General features: G+C 43.6%; 3 protein-coding genes across 5 annotated transcripts in view; 1 reads left to right on the plus strand and 2 right to left on the minus strand.

Moving 5' to 3' along the window:
* Positions 1–6,710, minus strand: part of DUS2 (dihydrouridine synthase 2) — a 28,216-nt gene extending 21,506 nt beyond the window's left edge. The window contains exons 1-5 of one of the 3 annotated variants that reach the window (XM_070952736.1): positions 6,674–6,710; positions 4,290–4,447; positions 2,243–2,288; positions 1,528–1,619; positions 635–678 (exon numbers count right to left, since the gene is read on the minus strand). In XM_070952736.1, the coding sequence (XP_070808837.1) occupies positions 635–678; positions 1,528–1,619; positions 2,243–2,288; positions 4,290–4,447; positions 6,674–6,710 (377 nt within the window). Of the gene's footprint in view, positions 1–634; positions 679–1,527; positions 1,620–2,242; positions 2,289–4,289; positions 4,448–6,543 lie in introns of all 3 variants that reach the window. The other 2 variants (XM_070952738.1, XM_070952737.1) reach the window with 2 other exon arrangements.
* A 1,594-nt stretch (positions 6,711–8,304) lies between these two features.
* DDX28 (DEAD-box helicase 28) lies at positions 8,305–11,044 on the plus strand. Its single transcript, XM_070952793.1, has one exon. The coding sequence runs from the start codon at positions 8,320–8,322 to the stop codon at positions 9,997–9,999; it is 1,680 nt and encodes a 559-aa protein (XP_070808894.1). The 5' UTR covers positions 8,305–8,319; the 3' UTR covers positions 10,000–11,044.
* Positions 11,045–18,042: 6,998 nt separating this feature from the next.
* The window catches only part of LOC139323734 (galanin receptor type 1-like), a 35,890-nt gene continuing 26,773 nt past the window's right edge, over positions 18,043–27,159 (minus strand). The window contains exon 3 of the mRNA XM_070953200.1: positions 18,043–18,360. Within this exon, the coding sequence (XP_070809301.1) occupies positions 18,043–18,360 (318 nt within the window). The remainder of the gene's footprint in view (positions 18,361–27,159) is intronic.

Here is a 27,159-nt window from a genome sequence, read left to right on the forward strand (position 1 = left end):
TCTGAGTATATGACACACTCCCCCCCTCCCCCAAAAGAGGCTGAAAATTTGGGTGTGTTTTATACTCCGAATGTAGCTTTTTCGAAGCTTTTTTTCAGCCCTAATGAGGCGCTAGCGAGTGAAGCTATTTTCTGAGCTTCACCTGCTTTTCTCATTGCTTCTCTCTCCAAAGATCAGCTGTGCTTTAGAAGCTGTTTTTGATCCCTAAGCAGGGAATAAAAACCAGCAAACTAATGTGCTAAAGCTGACCAGACTAAGGACGCTAGCCAGATGAATACCTGGTAGGCAGATTTTTTCCCTCCCTATTTTCCTCCCCAAAAACTAAGCTGCGTCTTATACTCCAAAAAATATGGTAAGTAGAACTGGGGGGGGGGGATCTGCTGTGCCATGCGATTTAGATTAGCTAGAAAGCAAGAAATCTGACAATTCTAGCTAATATAAATCGTGCGTCACAGCTGATCGTCACCCAGCTGATCATTGAAAATACCGGTTGGCCTGAACTGGTAGCATTTTTACTACCAGTTCAGGAGAACCGGTCCGAACCTTTAGCATTTCACCCCTGGTTTGAACTTAACATCGAAGAAGTACAATACATAAGTAGCATGCATGTAAATATATTCTGACAGATACATACACAAGTTTGGCTACTGCCAAGGCTCTCTCAGCATCAGCTGTGCCCTGAACAACAGTGAGGGGAAAAAAACCACACAAGATTACTTTTCTAAAAAGATTATTCTAGCTCATTCTTCAGTTCAAGAGCTCCCCAAAGTGCTTACATATACATTAAAAAAATATAGGTAGTCCTCATTTAAAAACCCTAAATAGGGACAGGTAACTCTGTCGTTAAGCAAAGCAGTCGTTAAATGGGAAATCACATGACCACAACTGCACTTTATGGCTGGAAAGAAAAATGACTATGTCATGCATAAGAATTTTAGTCAAATAAAATTCAATACTAAATCGGCACCAGATAAGAGTTAACAGAATTCAGGAGGGTTTGGACTTAGACCATTTGTGGGAACATAACGATTCTAGACTGATGACTCACTTAACTCCGCTCTCCAGCTCTGCCTGTTCTTCTCAAACCACTACTTAGGTACATACCTTCAGCTTTTGTTGTCCAACTTCCCCGCCCTTTGAAAGGCTCACAGGCCTGCTTCCTGTCTTGTACACACTGAAAGCAATGCAATTATGCTACAGTCCGTGGCTTGGAGCCAAAGCCACATTACACAAATAGCTTACTCTCTTGAAAACTCTTTCTCTCATTCCCTCTACTTTGTGAGAGGTGGGGGAAAGGTCAGGGAAACAAGAGATTACCTACAGAAATTAATTTCTTTTTCTTTCTTTCTTTCTTTCTTTCTTTCTTTCTTTCTTTCTTTCTTTCTTTCTTTCTTTCTTTTTTTCTTTTCTTTTCTTTTCTTTTCCTCTTTCCTCTCCACATGATCAACCCAACTTTACGACATTTTTGTAGCAGTTGTTTTACTTTTAGCAGTTGGTTTTGCTTTTATAAATCATGCAGATTCATACCATTTGAAAGACAACATGGTCTTTTTCTCTTTCACAAGTCCGGAACACCACTCTCTCATTGGGGGCAACAAAGTCCACAGTTCCGAGGATTTCTGTGAAGACACAGAAGGGAAAAAAAAACCCTATATTAAGGACTTAATTAACAGATTGTTAAATAATTAATAACACACCCATATTGCCATTCAAGATTTTACTTCTTAGATCATCACTACTGATTGCAGCCAGGCATTAAAACATGATATCCATGCTGAAAGTTCAGTTTGCAATTTTATTAAATTTGCTGGCTAAGGCACTTTTACAGAAGTTTGGAATACTTCCAAAGCAAGGATCCTTTACATAAGTGTCAAAAACAATACATTTAATGATCTATAAATAAAGTTAAACATGCCAGCAATTTATAAGATGAGTCATAAGGAAGAACAACAGGTCAGTATTATTATATACATGTTTAGCTTCGTTTACAGCTGGAATAATTAATTATCTATACCATCATTTGATGAAAGGTTTATGGGTTACATATGCAAATATGTACCAACCAATTATTGCCATTTTTACTGGTGTTAATTTCAGTTTCACCAAAGACACTTTAATTTCTTTAACAAGCACGTTATCTAAGGAAAATAAACAGCATTAATCACTGTCTTAAACTACCAGTTAGGAAAAACAGATTTTTTTCATTTTATTTTTCACTCAGATAATCGAATTAAATACTTGCCATTTACAACTCTTTTGCACTGAAGCATCTTTATGTCAATCAGCTCCTTAAAGAACAAGGCAGAGGTTACCAAAGAATTTTATCCCAACAGAAAAAAATAAAGCAAACAAAAACATTTTTTAAAAAAAGTAACCCCCTTTTTCCTTTAGTATAGAGAAAAAGGGAAAGACATCCAGGCTGTTTTCTTAGCAACAATGTCTACGTGGCTTGTCACTGCCGTCTTCTGAGATATTTCAAGACTAGTTTTCAGCTCTGGAAATTCCCTATCTCTCTTCCCAGTTAGTATTGGTCGATTCTGCCATTTGCCAAGACAGAACTAATTATGTAAATACTGAAGAAACTTTTACAATCAGAGTCCCAAACGCTTCAAATATGGCATCTAGCAACCTACTTGTGAACTCTGCTCAGAGTATTTCCCTCTATGAATTACTACATAGTGGTTAGTATACATTATGTATACTGCACGGCAGTGGTGAAATCCTCCGCGGACTGGCATCGGTTTGCTGCCCACGCATGCGCGGTTCGCACCAAACACATGCTTTGTGTGGAAAAAGTTTGTGCGGAAAAAGTTTGTGCGGAAAAACTGCAGAAAAAACAATGGCTACCAACCTGCCTTCCATTGAGGACCTGTATACTGCATGAGTCAAAAAGAGGGCTGTGAAAATATCTACAGACCCCTCGCATCCTGGACATAAATTGCTTCAACTCCTACCCTCAAAACGACACTATAGAGCACTGCACACCAGAACAACTAGACACAAGGACAGTTTGTTCCCGAACGCCATCGCTCTGCTAAACAAATAACTCCCTCAACACTGTCAAACTATTCACTAAGTCTGCACTACTATTAATCTTCTCATCTTCTCATCGTTCCCATCACCCATCTCCTCCCACTTATGTCTGTATGACTGTAACCTTGTTGCTGGTATCTTTACGATTTATATTGATATTGTTTCCTGATTGCTTATTTGTACTCATAAGAGACGTCACTTATCAGCCAAACATAACATGATTTACTTTACAAGGTTAACGTAAGAATTATTAGAATGTTAAGAGTTACGCTCAAATGCAATTCTCAATCATGGTTTAAAGTTATGTGAAGGAGCTATATACTCGATTCTCTTCTCTTGTATCCTTACGCTTGTATCCTTACAACTTATACTGATATAATTTCCTGATTGCTTATTTGTACCCTATGACTATCATTAAGTGTTGTACCTTATGATTCCTGACGAATGTATCTTTTCTTTTATGTACTCCGAGAGAGCAGATGCACCAAGACAAGTTCCTTGTGTGTCCAATCACACTTGGCCAATAAAAAAGTTCTATTCTATTCTATTCTATTATTCTATTTTATTCTATTCTATTCTATTCTATTCTATTCTATTCTATTCTATTCTATTCTATTCTAAAAGGACGCTTAACAAGGTAAGTAGAACAGCGAGGGGAAGAACAGCTGTGCCACGCTATTTAGATTCACTAGAAAGCAGGATTTCCTGCTTTCTAGCGAATATAAATAGTGCAGCATAGCTGATCGTTGGAAATACTGGTTCGGACCAACCGGTAGCTTTTATCACTACCGGTTCGTGCGAACCGCTGTGAACCAGTAGGATTTCACTACTGCTGCACGAGTGAGAAAAGGGGCTGAGAAAATATATACAGAACTCTCACACCCTGGACATAAACTATTTCAACTTGTCCCCTCAAGATGCCGCTATAGGGCGTTGCATGCCAAAACAACTAGACACAAATACAGGTTTTTCCTTCTGCTGAACACGCAGTTACCAGAGTACTGTCTTATATCTAAGTGTATATTTAGCCATCTAGTATGGCTGTGTTACTATTATCCTTCTCATCTTTTCTACTACTTTCTCCTATTGGTATCCTATGATTATATTACTCTGTATGTATACCGAGAGCTTATACATCGGAGACAAATTTCTTGTTTTATCCAATCACACTTGGCCAATAAAGCCATCTAGTCTATTCCTATTCTATTATCTCCTGAGAAAAATGTGAAAGAGATGAAAACGCCCGTGTCCCCTACCTCACAATATACAATATCGGCACCATAATCCAAAGCCAGTAGTCTCATCGGCAGGGTCCCAACCCGAACCATTGGCGCCAGTATTGTTTTATTTGTGAAACTGAGAGCTATGCGGTTCATTGGCATGATGTCTTTGGAATCAGCTGGAAGAAAGGAAACTGGGAGGAAAAATACATTCAAAGGTTAAAGTCCCACTGAATTGAAATAGCATAAAAATCAGGAGTGAAATGTAAAATTTGTTACTACCGGTTCTGTGGGCATGGCTTGGTGGGGGGGGGGGTGTAATGTGACTGGGTGGGTGGGGCTAACTTTTTTTTTTTAACTTTTCAAAGCATTTTTTCTACAACCTCTTTGGCCAAAGAGAAAAAAATGCTTTGAAAAGCCTCTGATGATCCCAGCAGAGCCGCGCGATCATCAGAGGCTTTTTTCCCCTACTTTTAAAAGCATTTTTTCGTCAGAAGAGGTTATAGAAAAAATGCTTTTAAAAGTAAAAAAAAAAAAAAAAGCCTCTGATGATCGTGCGGCTCAGCTGGGCATGGTAGAGGGGCGCAGGGATTTTTGCTACCAGTTCTCCGAACCACCCGCCATCGCTACCGGATCGGGAGATCCAGTCCGAACCGGAAGCATTTCACCCCTGATAAAAACTGTCCAATCAGATTATTCTTTGCATAAATAAAACCCATCTGTTGCACTTATAACAACCATCAGAGTCAGATACAGCACCCAACCCTAGCTTAATTCATTTGTTCTATGTAGAACTTACGGTAACCAAGTTAAGATTTGATTCTGATAAAATGGCTGAATCCACACAAGTAGTTGATTTACAACCATTCGTTTAACAACTGTTCGAAGTTAACAGTGGCACAGAAAAAAGTGACTGATGACTTCTTTTTACACAACTGTGCAGCATCTGTGTGGCCACATGATCAAAATTCAGACACCAGGCAACCAGGGTGTATTCATGACAGTTGCAGTGTCCCGTGGTCATGTGACTCCCCTTTTGCAACAAGTCAATGATGGAAGCCAGATTGACTGAACAGATTGACTGTGTTACTAAAAACTGCAGTGATTCACTTAACAACCGTGGCAAGAAAGGTCGCAAAGTGGGGCAAAACTCAACTGTCTTCTTTAGCAACTGAAATTTTGGGCTGAATTGCAGTCACAAGTTGAGGATTACCTGTACATAGAAACCGAGTTGCAAATTTCAATTAATGGCTTGGTTTTACATACAAATCCACTATCCTAGGTAATACTTCTGGATTCTGCCATGTCAATCCGGGCACTGAGTTATAAGACAACCATTGCTGCTGTTGTTTTTAAAGACCTCCCATTCATTGCAATGAAACTGCAATAAAATTTATAAAACATGTTTCTAATTTTTTGTCATTGCCTAAATCGCTTCATCTGTCTTGATCACATACCCTATTTTCTCCCCTAAAACGTTAGATGAAAGGGGGCATCATAGCCCCCTTTACTCAATATCCAAGCTCACTTAAGAATAACAGATTAAGAGAATTGGAAGGGGCCTTGGAGGTCTTCTAGTCCAGCCCCTTGCTCAGACCCCATACATGCCATTCACTGAATTTACTATATTTTCATGCCACCTTTTTATATGTAACTCAAAATAACCAACCTATTTAACACCCCCACCTCCTCTTTTTCCCTACTAGAATTAGAATTAGAATAAAGCTGGAAGGGGCCTTAGAGGTCTTCTAGTCCAGCCCCCTGCTCAGATCTTATACCATTTACTGAATTTACTAAATTTTCATGCCACCTTTTTATATGTAACTCAAAATAACCAACCTATTTAAACACTCCCACCTCCTCTTTTTCCTTACTAGAATTAGAATAAAGCTGGAAGGGACTTTAGAGGTCTTTTAGTCCAGCCCCCTGCTCAGATCCTATACCATTCATTGAATTTACTATATTTTCATGCTACCTTTCTATATGTAACTCAAAATAACGAACCTATTTAACACCCCCACCTCCTCTTTTTCTCTGCTAAAATTAAAATAGAATAAAGCTGGAAGGGACCTTAGAGGTCATCTAGTCGAGCCCCCTGCTCAGATCCCATACATGCCATTCACTGAATTTACTATCTTTTCATGCCACTTTTTTATATGTAACTCAAAATAACGAACCTATTTAAACACTCCCACCTCCTCTTTTTCCCTACTAGAATTAGAATAAAGCTGGAAGGGCCCTTGGAGATCATCTAGTCCAGCCCCCTGCTCAAGCAGGAGAACCTATATACCTCCGACAACTGCCCTGGGCCGGAAGCGTTGCAGGGGCTTCTGCTGGACCCAGCCTGTCCCGCGGGAGCTCCAGCCCTTCCCTCCGGCATGGGACGGCTCGGCTCGGAAGCGTCTCCCAGCTCAACTCACCAGGCGCCGGTTCCCATCGCTCGGGGACAGCCTTCATTCGCTGCCGCGCATGCGCCAGGCGACGAGATATGACGTCATGGCCTTGCACTTTTTTTCCCCCCTCCTCCCCCCTCGCCAGATTCGAAACAGAGATAGGAAAGTGTAGAGATGCCCACGTGTAAACAAACGCCAAAGTTGGGGGTTTTTTTGTCGAATGAACATTGTACAGTTATGCTTACCTAAACGTTCAGTGTGTTATGGAATGAAAGACTGAAAAACATTCCTGGGTCAGCCAGATACAGTTTATTGCGCAGGTTCAGAGCCAGATTTGTACCTGAAATTCTGAACCCCGGAAAGCTCTGATACAACTGCTTATATTTGTTTCCAAGACAAAGGGTTTGGTGAGCACATGCATTTTTCCATATATGGTTAACATACACTTGTTATATGATAATTGACACTTCCTAATTACTAAACCATTATTGTCTAGTTTATAAGATTATCTTTAGCTAGACAACCTTCCTCAGTTCTGTAATTACTAATACAGGAGATTTATTGCTGTCCTTAGGTAATAAGTAACTCTTTGTAACATACATGTCCTTGTGTCTTTGACAGTGAGACCCCTCAGGTGTTTTCCATGTGGCTATCCTTCCGTGACAGCTAGGCCTCATCAGAAGATATATTACTAATAATGAGATTTAGCTGTTTTTTTAATATAATCTCCAAACAAGGACATTTCTCCCTTATAATAATGTGAATAGAGAGGGTCCTTTAGTGTTCATGTAACTGACCCTGTATGATTCCTACTTTATTCACATTAAGTGGATCATTCTCACATCAATAAAATCGTGCCTCCTCGCTTGTCTCGCTGTTATAATGGTCATAGGGAATGTCCCACGTTTTAAATTTTTCAATTTTTTTAGGGTTACGAACCGAATTGATAAAATCCGGTTGGTGGAAAGAAATTTTTTGCTATTCCTATAAACCACCACCTCATATTTTGGCGGGCCAGTTCTGACAAGGTGCAATTTTATTCCACCAAGCCGGCCTAGCCTAAATGGTTTTTAATTGGAATTTTAAATTTTATGGATTTGGGGGTTTTAAATTGGGAAGCCAATGATTTAATTCTTTTTTAATTATCTTAACTTTTGTATCTGTATGTTTTTTAATTTTGGCTGTTCACTGCCTTGAGTCCCCTCTGGGAGAAGGGCGGTATACAAATTAAATAATTAATAAATAAATAAATAAATAAATAAATAAATAAATAAATAAATAAATAAATAAATAAATAAATAAATAAATAAATAAATAAATATCGCATAAGTTAACCCATGCGTGGATAATAGCTCTCAGCTGATCTCTATGTTTACTGTAAGTCTCAAGTCCTCCTCTTATGAACACCATCATAAAGCTTCTGAAAACCATCATAAAAATTATGAAAACAATCCTAATAAATGCCCCAAAGTGAAACATTATCCTTTCATATAAAGAGAGGCTCCTCTACATTTTTATAGTCTATGGTTTTTAAACGCCTCGCCTTAAAAAGGCAACAGGAGGCATGGGCGTCATTGACGTCATCGAGGGGCGCCCTCCACCGCCAGGCCATTAAAAACCGCGCCCGTTTTACACGTCATCCATAGGCGACCGTCGCGTTCTCCCGCTCCATCATGGCGCTCTTAATGTGGGGAATTCGTGGACCCGCGACGGCCGCCCGATTACCTTCATGGCTGCCGCTGGCCGTGCGCGGCTGTCCGCAGCGCCAGGCCTCCGGAGCGTCCCCGCCCGACGACCGCGTGGTGCGGATCCCCCACGCTTGGAAGCTGAGGCTGGAGCGTCCGGCGTCCAAGCGGGAGCGAGGCGGGAGCGCCGAGACGGAGGGCAGAGCTTCCTTCGGGGAAAAGCTACTGCTGCGGACCCGGAGGCAGGAATTGAGCCAGGCGGCCCGGCACACGGTGGGCCGCCTGGATAGGCCGCGCTTGGTGTCGGACGGTTGGAAGCACCGCTTGTCCCAGGGGGATTATTTCCAGCTGGAGCGGACGCGGGAGGAGACTCCTCGGGAGCGGAGCGACGACGACGCCCCGTCCACCTTCCTCGAGCTGGGCGTGGAGCCTCGCTTGGAGGCCCCCTTGCAGGAGGTGCTGGGCATCTCGCGGCCCTCGCCGGTGCAACAGCGCGTCATCCCCGCCTTGCTGAAAGGGGGCCACGCTCTGTGCGGGGCTGAAACTGGCAGCGGCAAAACCTTGGCCTACCTGCTCCCTCTCTTCCAGCGGCTCTTGCAGGCTCCAAAGCTCCCAGAGGACGGCCCTTATGCGACCTCTCCGCGCTCTTTGGTGGTGGTGCCCTCTCGAGAACTGGCGGGGCAGGTGTGCAGGGTTGCTGCCCTCTTGGCTGATCCTTTGGAGTTGCAGGTGAAGGAGATCGGCGGAGGCCGGGGCACGGCTGTGGTTCGGCGCCGGATCCGTGAGGGTTCCACTGACCTCCTGATCGCCACGCCAGGTGCTCTGAGCAAAGCCCTGAAGAGGAAGGTGTTGTCTTTGGAGAAATTGCTCTTCTTGGTTTTGGATGAAGTGGATACTCTGCTGGATGCCTCGTTCATCGATCTGGTGAAAGATATAATTCAACATGCTTTTTTGAAGGATGTCGTCCAGCAAGCTTTTCTGGACCCTAATTTTAAAGACAGGGATGAGGTTTGGGATCCCAAAGCCCAGCTGGTGGCTATGGGCGCTACTCTTCCAAAGGGGCTAAGTCAGATGTTGAGTGAATCTGCCGATCTCTCCAACTTCACCGTATTGACCGGCTCGAGTTTGCATTGTCTTCAGCCTCACGTGAAGCAAAGATTCGTACGTTTGAAAGGTTGTAACAAAGCAGCAGAGCTGCTACAACTTCTCAAAGAGCGAGGTTCATCTTCTGGAGCTGTTATTATTTTCTGCAACAGAGCCTGCACTGTTAACTGGCTGAGTTACATTTTAGAAGACCATAACATCAAACATTTACGCCTGCAGGGAGAAATAGCAGCAGATGAACGAGCGGGCATATTTAATGCCTTTCAGAGAGGCGAGGCTGACATTTTGTTGTCTACTGATATAGCTTCCCGTGGATTGGACACCATTCATGTAGAGCTCATCATTAACTACGACTTCCCTTTAACATTGCCAGATTACCTGCATCGGGTGGGGCGAATCGGTCGCATCGGCAGTAAATTCCTTGGGACTGCGGTCAGTTTTGTAACCCATAGGTGGGATGTAGATCTTGTTCGGAAAATAGAAACGGCAGCTCGCAAAAAAAGTCCACTCCCAGGACTAGATATAGTTGTTAAGGAGTCTTTGCGTAAAAAGAAGAAATTCTGAATTTGCCTGGAGGACCTAATTTAATGTTTGAAGCAGTTCCTAATATATTTCAGACATTTTGTGTATTTGATTTTGGACCACTCAATTCCTTAATAAAAGTGCGCTAATATATGGGTGCTGACATGGAACAGTCAGAAACTGCAGCTATCCTATAAAAACATGGAGCATGCTTTATTCACCAGATTTATTCAACATATTAATGTATGTTTTGTATTGTCCAAATTGATTTTTATATATTATTCTACAAATGGTAAAATCCAGCAGTTCAGGTACAAAATGGTCTGGTCCTCAGCCATGCCAAACCCCCTCTAGGTTCTGCCATTCCAGGTGCAATTTGATAGTTTCCTGGAAACCAGAAGCAGTTCAGTGCATACTAGTTATTCCATTCTGAATTCAGAAAATTGTATACAGCTAGTCCTCGACTTACAACAGTTTGTTTACTGATCATTAAAAGTTACAACGGCACTAAAAAAAAGTTGACATGACCATTTTTTACACTTATGACCGTTGCGGCAATCCCATGGTTACGTGATTGAAATTCAGATGCTTGGCAACTGACTCATGAGTCCTGGGGTCATGTGATCGCTTTTGAAACATTCTGACAAAGTCAATGGGGAAACCCCATTCACTTAATAACCGTGTTACTAACTTAACTCCAGTGATTCACTTAACTGGCAAGAAAGGTCATAAAGTGGGGTAAAACTCATTTAACAAATGTCTCACTTAGCAACAGAAACTGGCCTCAATTGTCATAAGTCAGGGACTACCTGTATATCCTTAATTTTGTTTGGACTATTATAGTCCAATGGATCATATACTCATTGCTCATATGGGCAGGTTTCTGGTTTGAGGTTTCTACAGACCACATTATAAGTTTGTGATGCCAGTCAGTGGCTTAATTTTGTGGAACAGCAAAGCTGCTGCAAGAAATGTAATGGAGTTGAATGTCCCACCATTTTATGGTATTCGAGTTCTTCCAACCCAAAACCAAACCTCTTCCCAAGTTCCTACAATCATTGTTTGTGTCTTTATCATGCCTGCTATAAACCACTCTATTGACTCGTATCAGGGTTTGTTTGTTTTTTTACTATTGGGGTTTTTTTTTTTAGCATTAGATCTACTTTTGCTGCTGAACCTCACCAGGAGGCTTGATCCATAGCAGTTTTGCTTTCAGTGCCAGAACACAAATGTTAACAAGGGAAAGAAGTGCCTCTGAGCTTGTCTCGAGAGCTTTGAGTAGGTGATGTGGACATTTGCAGCTATCCAGCTTACCTTGAAGAGTACAGAGGCAGACACGGCAGCACCATGAGCAGTAATATCCAAGGTCTCTTAAGTGCAGAGGTCTTCAAACTTGGCAGCTTTAAGACTTGTTGACTTCATGTGATCTACATCAAAGCAGCTGCTATTTCCAATCAGAACAGACAACTTGCCACGGGACAATTTAATTATTCAAAATAACTAAAAAATTATTTTAATTTTTGTCCTTCACATTTCATTTCATTCTGTCCCTCCTTTTGCATCCTTTTGGTAATTATTCTATCCCACCACTTCTTTGATATCAGTGTAACTCTTGCAGTATCCTTTGTCCTGTAGCAAGGTTGGCCATGGCAAATTGTCATAGACCCATTTCCAATTAACTGGGAAAATGGTTCGGAAAGGATAAAAGAGCAATGCAAATGTCTGATATCCAGGCATAGTGGTACTTTCTCACAGCGTAATTAGCAAGCATATTTACTCCACCCATAGCAATCAGAAATGGCCAAGTTCTTGCATCTTTTTTATTCAGATGCCACAACCTGTAGCAAATCTGAACTGCACCATCTGACTTAAAGATGAATGCAGTGGTGAAATCCACATTTTTTTACTACCGGTTCTATGGGCATGGCTTGGTGGGCGTGGCAGGGGAAGGATACTGCAAAATCCCCATTCCCTCCCCACTCCTGTGGGAAAGATATTGCAAAATCTCCATTCCCACCCCACTCGGGCCAGCCAGAGGTGGTATTTGCCGGTTCTCCAAACTGCTCAAAATTTCTGCTACCGGTTCTCCAGAAGCTGTCAGAACCTGCTGGATTTCACCCCTGGATGAATGGTGTAACCTGAAATCTCAGTTGAAAGTCAGCTGGTTGCTGGGGTTGTATTTAAAACTCGGCTTGTGAGTATGCTTGCAAACTTAGTTTCTTGCAGAGCATACTGTGCAAATACAGCCACTCTGCTTGGTTGCTATTAAAGATACAGAAATAAAACCAGAAAGAGCAATACTTGAGAAATTTCAAAGACGTATCCTGCAGGGTTTGGGGGATTTTTCACCACTATATTCTTCTGTTCCTTGGCTTTCTGGTTCCTGTCCAGTCACTGTATTGGTATCAAGGTGATGGCTACTTAACAAGTAATCTTAACGGAGTCTGTCCTGTATGGGATTAAAAAGACTTTTTTGAAGCAGCAACGAAAGTTTGGTTTTAAGAAAACCTCTACATTCATAAAATAAAATAAAATAAAACTAAAGAGCATTTTTAATACTGACTGGGATTAACCCTAACTCTCTACATTCTACCATTTTACCAATTAGACACAAGAACTCCATGTTGTTTTAGATCACAAAGGTAACAATACTACAAAAAAAAATACACCCTTGATTCCTTTCTAATCTAGCACAAGGTCAAGTCTTTTTTAGGTCAAGCTGTACTCCTTGTGATTTACGCAGATCATAAATCAAGGAAACAATATATCAGAGGTTCACTTCATTCTTGGTCAAGCATTGTAGGAGGAGAACTATGCTTGTTTGTTGTAGTCTGGTAACCCCTTTTCCTGCTACCAAAATTTATTAAAACAGGAGCCACAGTTCACTTCAAGCTAAGGCATCTGATTTTTGTTGTTGTTGTTGTTATTGAACCTTACTTTCCAACCAAGATTTATGTCGTGTTGACATTTGTGCTGCAATTTTAAGTTTCTAGGAACCGAAGGGTTGTTGTTACCTACAACCACTTGGGATTCAGCAAGACTGGTTGTAGATTTGGAGTATCACATGATATGTTGCAGTGGTGAAATCCAAATTTTTTTACTACCGGTTCTATGGGCGTGGCTTGGTGGGCATGGCAGGGGAAGGATACTGCAAAATCTCCATTCCCACTCCACTCCTGGGGAAGGATATTGCAAAATTTCCATTCCCACCCCACTCCAGGGGGAAGGATATTGCACAATCTCCATTCCCACCACACTTTGGGGCCAGCCAGAGATGCTATTTGCCGGTTCTCTGAACTCAAAATTTCTGCTACCGGTTCTCCAGAACCTGCTGGATTTCACCTCTGATATGTTGCTATGCAATCCATCAATCTTCATAGCTTAGCACAGTTCTCAACCTGTGGTCTGTGGACCCCGGGGAGTGGGGGGGGGCTGCAATGTCATCACGGGGTCCACGAAGAAATGTTATGATTTAAATCTTGAGTTAAGTCTTGGGAGCCCGTGGCCACAAAAGATATTTAAAGGGAGTTGCGTGATAAAAGATTGAGAACCACTGGCTTAGCATACAAATATATGTATACTATATTTCAACTTCCTTATTCTAAACGTTTCTAAATGCAGTTTATTTTACACCTGCCCGAGCAGGTTAGAAATTCTTTTTCCAGGTAGTCCTCGACTTTACAGCCATTTGTTTAGGAACCATTCAAAGTTACAGCAGTGCTGAAAAAGTACATCAGACACTTACGACTGTCGCAGTATCTCTCTGGTCATGTAACTCATTTGCGATTTCTCAGCTGGCTTCTGACAAGCGCAGTCAATGGGGAAACCAGCAGAAAAGATCAGAAGTCACAGTCTCATGATGTCTCACTTAACAACATGGTGATTCACTTTTTTTTTTTTTAATTTGATTTATATGCCGCCCTTCTCCGAAGACTCAGGGCGGCTTACAATGTGCTCAGCAATACTCATGGGGGGGAAAAGGGCATAAAATCGAGTGGGGTCATGCGATGCCTTGCTTAAGGATTTCATCCCTTAACGACAAATTTTATCATTCCTATTATGGTCTTACTTGAGGGGCTGTCACAGAGAAGACGGGATCTACCTATCCTCCAAAGCACTTGAGCGCAGGACAAGACGTAATCGGTGGAAATTCATTAAAGAGAGATCCAGCCTGAAACTAAGGAGAAATTTCCTGATAATGAGGGCAATTAATGGAACAGCTTTCCTCCAGAAGTTGTGGGTAATCACTGGAGGCTTTTAAGAAGAGATTGGACAGCCATTTGTCTGAGAATGTACAGGATTTCTTGCCATGGACTAGAAGACTTTCAAGGCCCCTTCCAACCCTATTCTTAATTCTATGGTCATAAAATTAAGGACTGCCTGTACCTTGATTTTCACAATGCTGACCCAGTTACAGTTTGCCGAGGGAGAAGGCAACTCTGCAGTTGACTGGACTTGTGTAACATAAAACACAATTTACAAGCCATCATGGCTGGATTCACTTAGCATGATAAGCCAACAATAAACAAGCCACATTATGACTTGGACTGCCATGTGAATCGGACCAATATCTCAGCTGGACCAGACTACAGCAAGCATTGCCGATAAGCAGAATAGTAACTGTTTAGCAGCTGAGAAACGGGACGTTTTTAATGCAGTGTGCTCCAATTTGCAAAGATAGACGAGACGCACACGGTTCTTTTCCCATCACAGTAAAAGTAATCAGTAATGCTTTACTTAACATCTTACATCAGTAGTGCGATACAATAACAATGGATTCCCACTGGCTTCTAAACTAAGGGTTCCAACAATACACAATTAGTAACTTTGACAACCAAACAAAACCATATCCGGACACAAACATTAACCAACGCTGCAGTGTTCAGCTTTGAACAGAAAAATACATCTTGACTTCTTCAACGTTTCAAAGATAATACTATAATAACCACAATTCTAAATCTGGCCAAACTGAAGTGTCTGTGTTACGTATAAAAGCACATTCTCTCATCTGTCTTTATGCTGTTCTAGATGGAACTTGCAACCAAGTGTGGTAAACTGCATTTGAGGCTCAGTTTTAAACTTCAGTTTTCCCAGATGGAATTTCCTTTACACCCAGATGGTGTTTGGCCACATGTGGACAACCCACAGTTTAAATGCTGGGGGGGGGGGAAAGAACATGTCTCCATTCCAAGCTGTTGGATCCAGTCTGAAGGCTTGTATGATCTAGTGGTGAAAAAAAGGAAATTCAGAGTTCATGATTCATCATGGATTGCTGTGGTCCATCTTGTTCGGCACCTGAGCAACTACAGCTCATCTATGTTCTTCCAGAGAAGGTCTTCTCGTAGACTTCCAGCGATGTGCCAAACATTCTTCCCCAAAAGACGACAGACCAGTGGTGGGTTGCCCCCGGTTCGGACCAGTTCACAAGAACTGGTAGTAAAATCGGCGGGAGGCCCCGCCCACTGCCCCGGATGTCATCATCAGTGATCTGCGCATGCGGAGAAGCAAGGCGCATGAGCGAGCGATCCTGTTGCGAACCGGTGGTAAAGGTAAGTAGAACCCACCCCTGCGACAGACCCAGGATCTTAACCAGTCTTGGGATTCAAATTTTTTTACTACCGGTTCTGTGGGTGTGGCTTGATGGGCATTGCGTAACTTGGTGGATGTGGCTTGGTGGGCATGGCAGGGGAAAGATACTGCAAAATCCCCATTCCCTCCCCACTCCTGGGGGAAGGATACTGCAAAATCCCCATTCCCTCCCCACCCCACTAACCTGCTTTCCAGCTCCGTTTTCCTGTGCAGGGCAACAAAAGAATACCCAGCCAATCAGCTGGGACTCGGGAGGCAGTTAATAGATGGGGGTGGGGCCAGCCAGAGGTGGTATTTGCCAGGTCTCCGAACTACTCAAACTTTCCGCTACTGGTTCGTTAGAACCGGCTGAATACCACCTCTGATCTAAACCATGTTATTTCATTGACTTTGACAGTTAATCAAAATGAAATAACCCAATTAGTACCATCGCTTCTCATCATGTCTTCCTTCCTACCCAGGTCGGGATGTTCCCGCAGATATGTGAATCTCAGCTCTATGATATCTCTACAAAGGCATTATTTGATGGAGGATTCTGGGAGTTATCCACGCATCCAGAAGCAGCTCAAGGTAGCAGCTGCCCCGATTTTGAAGGACTACTAGGTAAACCACTTTCAGGGCATGGAGGGACTGCATTTGGTGTGGAAACCCTCAAATTGTGTCCTTTGTGCTGCATAGTTTGACAGTTCTCCAGCACTTCCTAATTTCAGAGTATCCGGCAGTGCTTCGTTCATTAGGGGTGTTTCTCCATATTTTGTTTACATTCCAATGAACTTCGGGGAGGGATGGCTAATTGCAAATCAGAAAGCAATAAGTGGTCTTTCTTTCACACAAAAAAACAACGCATTATAATGTACTTTTCCTGTTTAAGACAGCTTGGAATTTGCACCGTTCCTGAACCTACAATGCTCTTTACATTTTTAGTTCTCTGGGTTGCAATGAAATTCTCGAAAATATTCAGACCAAGACAGGGTGGTGGCTGAAATAGATTTCAAACAGTCAGCAAAAAGCAAAGTGCCATGGTCCCTCTTGTTCTTTCCATGACTTCAGAATAAATTAACACATATCAATAATGAAAAGTGCAAAATCAATTTTTCCAAAGCAAGATAAAGCTTGGCATCACAACCTTGCACGATTTGAGGCATGGACGGTTTTACTTCGGTGCAAACTTTCTGAAAAGTAGTGGCACACACAAAAGCACCAACCGTCACCCTAAAAAAAAAAATGGAGATGCTTTCTGTGAGCTGAAGGGTTCTAGGGCTTGGTAGCAGCCACATTAAGAGGGCTTGCTGTGCTGGGGGGTCTCCTTTTCACTGCCTTTTTCAGTAGCAGGCAGCAGGTAGAAATTAGTACCTTCCAGAACATTGAAACTTTCCCTTCAGGCAATATGAGAAGCAGCTCGTTATCCTTTCTAAGCCACGAATGGACTAGGGCTGAAAAAGTCAGAGTGGTGACAACGAAGAATGGGTAGCATAACCATGGTGAACAAGACGGATGGGTAATATTGTCATGGTGGCCATGACGGATGAGTACTATAACCATGGCGACCATAACAGATGGGTAATATCACCATGGTGGCCATGACAGGTAATATAACCATAGTGAGCATGATGGATGGGTAATATCACCATGGTGAATATCGGAGATGGGTAATATAACCATAGTGAGCATGAGAGATGGGTAATATAACCTTGGTGAGCATGAGAGATGGGTAATATAACCATGGTGAGCATGAGAGATGGGTAATATAACCTTGGTGAGCATGAGAGATGGGTAATATAACCATGGTGAGCATGAGAGATGGGTAATATAACTGTGGTGAGCATGAGAGATGAGTACTATAACCGTGGTGTGTATGATGGATGAGTAGTATCACCATGGTGAATATCGGAGATGGGTAATATAACCATGGTGAGCATGAGAGATGGGTAATATAACCGTGGTGAGCATGAGAGATGAGTACTATAACCGTGGTGTGCATGATGGATGAGTAGTATCACCATGGTGAATATCAGAGATGGGTAATATAACCATGGTGAGCATGAGAGATGGGTAATATAACTGTGGTGAGCATGAGAGATGAGTACTATAACCGTGGTGTGTATGATGGATGAGTAGTATCACCATGGTGAATATCGGAGATGGGTAATATAACTATGGTGAGCATGAGAGATGGGTAATATAACCGTGGTGAGCATGAGAGATGGGTAATATAACCGTGGTGTGCATGGTGGATAGGTAATATCACCATGGTGAATATCAGGGATGGGTAATATAACCATGGTGAGCATGAGAGATGGGTAATTTAATAATTATGTACCTGACTCATGAATAATATCACCATGGTAAATATGATGGATGGGTAGTATCACCCTGAGGAACATGATGAATGACCTGCTCAGGCCAGCTTTCCCAAGATAAACCCATTTCTGATCACTTTTGCATGGCCACCGGTTTGCTTTTCTTCCCGTACTACTTTAAGTTTCGGCTTCCCTTTCACACGTTGGTTGTGGAGTGAGTGGTGGAAAAATTCTCCATGCGAACTCTCACCAGCTTGTCCGCAGGGGCCGGCTGAAGGAGGAACTTGCAAGTGAAGACTTGACGGCAGGCATTGCGGAAATTCTCCGAGAGGAAAGCGTAGATGATGGGGTTGATGCAGGAGTTCCCGTAGGCCAAGCAATGGGAGATGATGCGGAAGGTGAAGGAGATATTGTTCAGGGGGAACTGCCCAAATTCGGCCCACATTGTGATGATGTGGTGTGGGAGCCAGGAGATCAGGAAGACAGCAACAACCAGCAGGACAGTTTGCGCCGTCTGCGAGGAAAGAAATTTTGGAGAGACAAACTGTGAAAACTGCAACTCGCACATCATCATTTTTTTTTTTTTACAAAGATGGCATATGCCAGTGGTGGCGAACCTTTTTGGCACCGAGTGCCCAAACCGGAATATGCATGCATCTGCGCGCGCCAGAGTGCCAGAACCCTGAACCAGCTGGCCAGCACATACACACACTGTTTTTTGGGCCATTTTTGGGGCCATTTTCAGGTTGTTTTCTGGGCCATTTTCAGGTCATTTTTCGGGCTGTTTTGAGGCCCTTTTTGGGCAGTTTTCAGGCTGTTTTTGGCCCAAAAAAAACCCTGGCCTGTTTTTTTTTTGTTGTTTTTTGAGGTGTTTTCAGGCCATTTTGGGATCTTTTTGGGGACATTTTCCAGCCATTTTGGGGGCCATTTTTAGGCTGTTTTGGGGCCTATTTTCTGGCCATTTTTTGAGCTGTTTTCTGCCCATTTTTCAGCCATTTTCAGGCCGTTTTTCAGAAACCAGAATAGCAGCTGGTGATGGTGCATGTGCCCACAGAGAGGGCTCTGCGTGCCACCTCTGGCACGCGTGCCATAGGTTCGCCATCATGGGCATATGCCAAGCTTTGTTTAACTATATCTCAAGCGATGGGCAACAGTCGGATTGCCAACATTCAACTGTTTCCAACCTGACAGCCATCAAAAGGTTTTTTTAAAAAAATGTAGTTCTTAAACTGGGCTCGTAACAGATTGACAGCAAACATAATTTTATTTTTGCTGCAGAGAGTTGGGAGATTAATATCGCAAGTGTTCTCATCCCTCAAATGAGCTTGAACATTTTCATTTTGGAAAAAAAACCACCACTGTTTTCTTGTATCTTGTTTAATTGTTCTGCTGTTTTAATTGTATTCCTGGCAGTGCTTACAGTCCTGACGTGAAGCCATCAAGAAATCTCAGTCTGTTGTTCTCCCTCTCTCCCTTCTCTCACACACACATATACAGAGAGAAAGATAAATTTAAGTGTTGCGCAGTAGTTATGGTGTTGGATTAGAATTGGGGAGAATTCAGTTTTAATTCCCCCTCAACCAAACAATTTAACTAGGTGATTTTGGGCCAATCGCTCCCTAGCAAATCAACCTACTTTATTACGTTGTAAGGAAAAATAGGACTTGAAGCCCTGAATGAATGAGGGGTAGGATAAAAATCTTTAAAAGTTACGGAACAGTCACTTACTAAGATTGGGTTCATAGAACATGCTTAAGCAGGTTGATTTCACATCTAGCAGACAGATTCTCGCAGTGTGATAAACTCAATTAGTGATAACTTGAGTTAGGTTCTTTTTACACTTCTGTCTGTGAATCCAATCTGTTCATTTTACTGTTTAATGCAATATCTCTCACCTTCCCCAGCAACTTTCAGATTTGTGGACAGCATGCTGACTGGGAATTCTAGGAACTGAAATCCACATGTCTTAAAGTTGTTGAGTATTTTTTATTTATTTATTTATTTTTATATGCCACCCTTCTCTGGAGACTCAGGGCGGCTTACAATGTGTTAAGCAATAGCCTTCATACTTTTGTATATTTTATACAAAGTCAGCTTATTGCCCCCACAAACTGGGTCCTCATTTTACCCACCTTAGAAAGGATGGAAGGCTGAGTCAACCTTGAGCCTGGTGAGAATTGAACTCGCAGTAATTGCAGGCAGCTGGATGTTAAATGCTGCCTCAGTAGGAGGCATTAGCTTCCTACGCCACTCAGGCTCCTGAGTATTGTAGGAAGTTAGCACTCACCCCTCTCCTAGAAGAATGAAATATTTTAGGAAATAATAAAAAGGCAGAATATTATATTTCCCTGGATGAGAAATAGAGAAACATGTTTTAAAGACAAAGCAGCTTCCTGCCTCCCCTCACCTTTGTCAATGGGCCATTAAGGCCTCAGCCAAGCTCACTCATTCCCTCCACCTTTGTCAATGGACCATCATCTGCAACACAATAGGACCCATCTAGCAACAGAAACTCACCACATGGCACCTGGGAAGATTACATCAGCCAGCAAGGCTAGCTAAGACGACCACCCCCTGGGAGTCTGACAACCAATCAGGATACTCTTCCTGTGCCCCAGGAAGTTCAAAGCTCAGAGAGGGCATAAAACCAAGGCACGCTCAGCATCTCTGCCCCTTTTCAATTCAGGAACTCAAACCATGTGATCCTGTCCACCATTAAACCATCTTTCCAAGCAGTCTCCATGTTTCCAGTGTCTTTTTCCCCACTTGGAACTGAACCCAGATTGATATTTTCTTCCAACAGTATCACAAACACTTGTTTAATGTATTCCATGATTCCCCCAAATGGGCCCGTTTATTAAACAGAACTCTAAAGTTTTAAGGACCTTGGAGAGTTCACATCCTCTTCCCTTCTATGGTTGATGACTTTCTGTTGACTTTTAAAGAGTGCTTGACCTTCTACAACAGGGGTCTCCAACCTTGGCAACTTTAAGCCTGGCACAACTTTGGCCCAAAATTTAAAACATCCCAACCATATCCCCAACCATCTGGGTCCTCATTTTACCCACCTTGGAAGGATAGAAGGCTGAGTCAACCTTGAGCCGGTGAGATTTGAACTGGTGAACTGCAGCTAGCAGTCAGCTGAAGTAGACTGCAGTACTGCACTCTAACCACTGCGTCACCTCGGCTCTTAATGTGAAATTTGAAAATATGACACCTCTTTGTCATTGGTGGACATCTGCGGTTAGTAGGTTTTTTAGGATTTGGAGACTGTAGTAGACTCAAACCAAGGTGAAGCACCCAAAATATTTTATTGAATAAACATTAAGAGAGTTAACGAGAAAAAGATAGACCAACCCACATCTCTTCAACTTGCCAGGAGCTCCAAAGAAATGGTAGTGAATGAAACACCCTGAGTTGTCTGGCTGTTGTGCAGCACCTTTTCTTCCATGGCTCTTTAGAACAGCAGTCACCAACTGGTGGTCCACAAGAAAATTTTGGTGGTCCACAGAAACATTATTTGCATTTTTTATATTGCACTAAATCAGGGGTCCTCAACCTACAATCCCTGGATCAGATATGTGCAATGAACATTTGTGTTGCTGCTGAGAGTCTCCCCCTTCGGGGTCTTTTTGTGTGGGTTGGAGGGAGGCAGAAATTCCGACTTTGGGTCTTCTTCAGCCTCCTGGTGCGGGGCTTTGGGCGAAGGCTGGAGGGAAGTGCCGCTGGTGGCAAAGAGCCAGAGGGCCTTGTTCCAGTGGGACTGCATCATGGCCTGGAACTGGCTGACCATCTCAGCCTGCTGAGCATCAAGGTACCTGGCCTTGCACTCCCGCAGGTCTTCCCTCTGCTTGGAAAGCCTACGCTTCTAGTCTTTAGTGAGATGCTTCTGCTGAGCCTCCTTCTAGGTCAGATCCAATTTGAACTGAGCTGTTTTGCCAACTCTTTCTCATGGTGGCTGCTTAGCTCCAACAACTGCTTCCTGTTGAGGCCCTAAGGAGCCTGGGCGGGCAGGCGAGGAGTAGCGACAGTGGTGGGTTCCTCCCGGTTCAGTCCGGTTCGGCCGAGCCGGTAGCGGTGGCGATATGACGTCACCGAACCGGTTCTTCCCCCGCCCTCCACCCCCCCATCCCCCCACATTATTCTTACCTTTTATTTGGTCCCACCCCCATTCTATTGCTGCCTCCTGAGTCCCAGCTGATGACTAGAGGGAAAAAAACTGTTTAAACTCTTGCCGCGGAGCTTCAAAGGGCCGCCCTACAGCTGATCAGTGTTAAAAGCAAACAAATGAGTTGGGTCGTAAGTGCGCAGACTGGTCGTAAGTGTGAGGACCTTCCAGAAATGACTCTGACCAGCTAGCCACGCCCACCTAGTCACATGACCTCCAAGCCACATCCACAAAATAAGCCACGCCCACAGAACCGGTAGTAAAAAAATTTAGAACCCACCCCTGAGTAGCGAGTAGAGGCTGGCAAGGCGCCCCTCGATGTGAGCGAGTTTAACCACGCCCACCCAGTCATATGACCACCTAGCCACGCCCACCCAGCTGGTCATTAGGCAGATCATATTAGTGGTCCGCGGGATTTAAAATTGTGAATTTAGTGGTCCCTGAGGTCCGAAAGATTGGTGACCCCTGCTTCAGAACACTCTAAAGAGCACTATCAATACATTCAGAAGGAACCGACTATGTTCACCCAACACCGTGCAAAGTTAGTTGAACCCAATTGCGGTTTATTTCAGTAACCCTACTGTCTGGCTTGACTTGACACACTGAAGCAGGATCTCATCCCACCCAACCCCCGCCCCACCATTTGCGTCTGCGTCGTACGTTAGATGAAAATGTGGTGAGCTCATTTGCGGTTCACGCACGTGCTACACACATCTTAGCCCTTGACAAATTTGGAGAGGGGAAAAATTGAACATCCCTGTTCAATAGAAAGCTATTATCTGCACTGTCCTTTTAACACTACTTACTTTCTGGGAGCTGACAATTATGGTCAGGTCTGGATTTGATTCATCACCCAAACTTTACCGCAGAGGTACCAGCCCTACATTAGCACTTCCAGGACTAAAGTGCTATTGAAAATACTCTAATTACACAGCTCTTGGTTACGTCCAGAAAGTATTTTGTCCTGAATGCATTCAGTGGTTGGCTGGAGGGGGGGGGCAGGAGGAAAAGGGGGGGTGGAAGAAAACCCAGAACCTCTGAGTCATTTGTTGAATAGCTTTCAGTGGTTCTGCCTTGAGATTTGTTTTGGTAACTCTGACTAAATAATTGCCACGCAAATGGCAAAGAGGAAGGGTGGGAGGTGATGGAGGAAAGGGACCTTCTGGCAGAAAAACTCCAGAGAAAGCGATCAGAATCAGACACAGCCACATCTTGGGGCAGATTTTTATTTATTTATTTATTTTTTAATTTGATTTATATGCTGCCCTTCTCCGGAGACTCAGGGCGGCTTACAATGCATAAGCAATAGCCTTCATACTTTTGTATATTTATACAAAGTCAGCTTATTGCCCCCACAAACTGGGTCCTCATTTCACCTACCTTAGAAAGGATGGAAGGCTGAGTCAACCTTGAGCCTTGGAGAGATTCGAACCAGCAGTAATTGCAGGCAGCTGTGTTAATAACAGGGTGCTTAGACCACTGTACTATCAAGGCTCTTTGAAGTGTAACCTTGGCCAACACACAAACCAAACGAACTGATGTTCGTTGCGATTACTCCTCAAATTACAACCGTTCATCCAGGCCACTTGGCCGCTATTTCAACCAGGGGTGAAATGCTCCCGGTTCGGACCGGATCACCCGATCCGGTAGTGATGGCAGTGGGTGGTTTGGAGAACCGGTAGCAAAAATCCCTGCCCCCCCCCCCATGCTCAGCTGAGTCGCATGATCATCAGAGGCTTTTTTAACGTTTGAAAGCATTTTTTCTACAACCTCTTCCAATGAAAAAATGCTTTTAAAAGTAAAAAAAAAAAGCCTCTGATGATCGCGCGACTCAGCTGGGATCCTCAGAGGCTTTTCAAAGCATTTTTTTCTGCAACTCCTTGGCCGAAAAGGGGGTAAAAAAAATGCTTTGAAAAGTCTCTGACGATCCCAGCTGAGTTGCCTGATCGTCAGAGAGGCTTTTCAAAGCATTCTTTAAAATGCCTCTCTGACGATCCCAGTTGAGTTGCCTGATCGGCAGAGGCTTTTCAAAGCATTAGAAAAAATGCTTTGAAAAGTTAAAAAAAAAAAAGGTGGCCACGCTCACCCAGTCACATTACCCCCACTCCCACCAAGGCACGCCCACAGAACCGTTAGTAACACATTTTACATTTCACCCCTGATTTCAACCTTTTAGACCTGCCTGTAAAAGACCCTTCTGTCGCTAAAACCTTTAAATAAAACGGCCAGCCAGAATATGCAATACTAGACTAAAGGGGCAAAAATGATCTGATGTTTTTTTAAATCCCTTCCTTATTTGTAAATCCCTGGAGTCTGATCTGGAATTCGTATGTCACAATCCTGCCCCGGCAGATGACAGCATTGTCCAAGGAAGCCATCTGTCTATGACGAATAAGTGCTCGGAAATAAAGCTAACAAGCCCAGGTTTCTGTCTTCAGCCTCTGCAAATGATGAATTTAGACCTTTGGAAAGAAAAAATGGGTTCCTTCTCTGCAACTTGATATTTGGGAAGGCGAGAAGATGCAAAAGGGAAAAGAGCAGGGGTGGGCTTCAAAAATTTTAGCAAGGGTTTCTCTGCCCGGTTGCTGGGTGGGCATGGCCATGGTGGGTGTGGCCTAGTCTGCCTCCTGCACCATCACCGGGGGGGGGCGTTTTTCCCTCCCCGGGCTCTGGCGGCTTTCCTCAAGTCTCCAGAAGGGCGAAAACAGCCTCCCCAGGCTCCGGAGGCCCTCTGGAGCCCGGAAACGTAAGGTGACCAATCATCCTCCTTTAGGGAGGACAGTCCTTTTGTAAGTTCTGTCCTCTCTCGAAAAGTGTCCTCCTACATGTCCTCCTTTTCGATATTTGAAGACTAATCTGTAAATCTCCGTATTCGATCGATGCCGATCCGATCCGTTGCGTGCAATGTGACGTATTTGTATTGGACATGACGTTTCGTCAAGGCTCGGTACAGTGCAGGGAGATGCAATAATGAGACGCATGTGCTCCGCACAGGAGTATTGTTTTGAGAGAGAGCGCCGTGTGCAAGTGGCTTTGTTTACTTCTTACTGAAACACGACACGGCACCCACGCACGCGTTAGATTCACTTCTTTCTCAGTGAATATTTTTTTTTCTTCAATTTATTTGTGTCCTCCTTCTCATTGTAGAAAAGTTGGTCACCTTAGAAACGGCCCCGTTTCCGGCCTTCCTGAACTTCTGGTTGGTCCATTTCTGGCCTTCCCTGAGCCTCCACGTGCGTCCTGCACTTATCTGCATCCAAAATGGGCCGCGTGGGGACTCCTGGGAGGGGTGGGGCGGGGCGGGATGGGAGGGGCCAGCCAGGAGTGGGATTTGGGGGTTCTCCGAATTGCACAGAATCTTAGCTAGAGGCCCTCTGTTCTGTCCCCAACCCCACGCACACACACCAACAGACGTTCAAGAGTTAAAGACCAAACCAGCCGGCAAAATCCTTTTCCTTAAGATAACGGAACTTGGCAACAACCTAGTGGCTGCCTGCCAAGAGTTTATTATTTACAAAGAGGAGAGATAACTTCTCCCCACTTCTGATACAGCAAAAGAAACAGCTCAATAATTACGGAGTTAATCAAGTCCAGAGATATCCAGCTAAGTCTTATAGCAAAAGTCCGGCAATGCAGAATAGTGTGGAAGCTTTCAGCTTTGTTCGTCACAAGGTTTGACTGGCCACCACACTCCCTTTTATATCCTGTGGGGTGTGGTCCAGTGACTCAGCCTAATCTCGGGCATGCCTTTTCTTCTGTTGCACGTGCTTATCTCTGCGATGCTGGCGTGGATCCAGCCAAGACTCATTACCCTCATCACTGTCCATCTGTGGCTGCGTGGATGTGCTTGGCCCCGGCCCTATCTCTTGCCCTTCGGCGGACACTGAAGGCATTGCCAGAGAGGAGGGTCCTGGAAAGGGAGGCCTTGCCAACTCCTCTTCTTCACTCTCAGAGTCCTCTCCTGCCGATGACACAGGCTCATGTAATGGAGCCACAACACCCTCATGAACTTCTGCGAACCCCCAGCAGCCCACCCCTGGAAAAGAGCTTTTGGGAAAAAAGATTCACCCCACCCCCTCTTTTGCACTGTTGTCCCCAACCTGATCTACTCTCTGTATCAGCCCTTCCTGCCCGAGTGATCTCAACCAAAGAAGATGGAGAGCTTTTACTACTCAACAGACCCACTCCCGTTCCTGCATGAACCAACATTATCATGTTGCTTTTCCCCCACAATACCTCTCGATCCTAGCCTATGGGTAAAAACAACACTGGGAACGAGGCCACTTGTGTAAAAACAACCTGGCCAGGTTTGAAAGCTGTCGGTTCAAATAGTAGCTCTGCACACCTCTGGCCTCGCGCTGCGGCAATTAGAATAAAACATTTCTTGCCAAATTCACCAGCCAATATTTTTTTCCCCCAGCCAATTAGCAGAGAGCACTGTTGTTTTTCTGTTTTACACTGCAGGCACTCAATTCTCACTGGCTTCTTAATTTTTAGGCGGCGTGAGTGAGAAAAGAAGGAGACCGTAATGTGAAGGTCTCTGATGGTTTACTATAAGAGATGGCAACTGCTTCTCCCCACAGACGAGAGTGATTTCAACTGAATTCAGAACGGAAGGAAGATGTTGTGTATCTTGTCCCCTAAATCCATCTTCAGGGAAATTAAGAGACATGCTTTTGGGCTCCTTGGGACTCTCTGAGATTGGTTGATTTCTTGCCGACATTTTATTACCCAACTAGGTAACATCATCAGTGCTAGAAGGGAGAGTGGTGTGATGCCTGTTTATACACAAGTGGCTTGCCTTGTCAGTTTTGGTGGTATGTTTTTGTTGGTTCCTTGATTAGGCTGTTGTTTACTATTTGGCTGTTTGTCTACCAATGAACTAATAACTCAGGCTTCAAATCCCAGCATCCCTCAGATAGCAGAATTTTATGGGTAAGGGGTTTTAAATTGGGGAAAGCCATTAGGGATTTAATTTTGTTTTAAATGTATTTTAATGTTTATATTGTATGTTTTTTAATCTTGGCTCTTTACCGCCCCGACTCCTTCGGGAGAGGGGGCGGTATAAAAATTTAAAAAATAAAATAAATAAATAAATAAATAAATAATGAACCAATATTAACATTTCTTTTTTTAATCTACAAA

Source organism: Pituophis catenifer, unplaced genomic scaffold, assembly GCF_029215685.1.
Source record: "Pituophis catenifer annectens isolate HBS135680 unplaced genomic scaffold, rPitCat1.0.hap2 SCAF_13, whole genome shotgun sequence".
NCBI lineage: Eukaryota > Metazoa > Chordata > Lepidosauria > Squamata > Colubridae > Pituophis > Pituophis catenifer.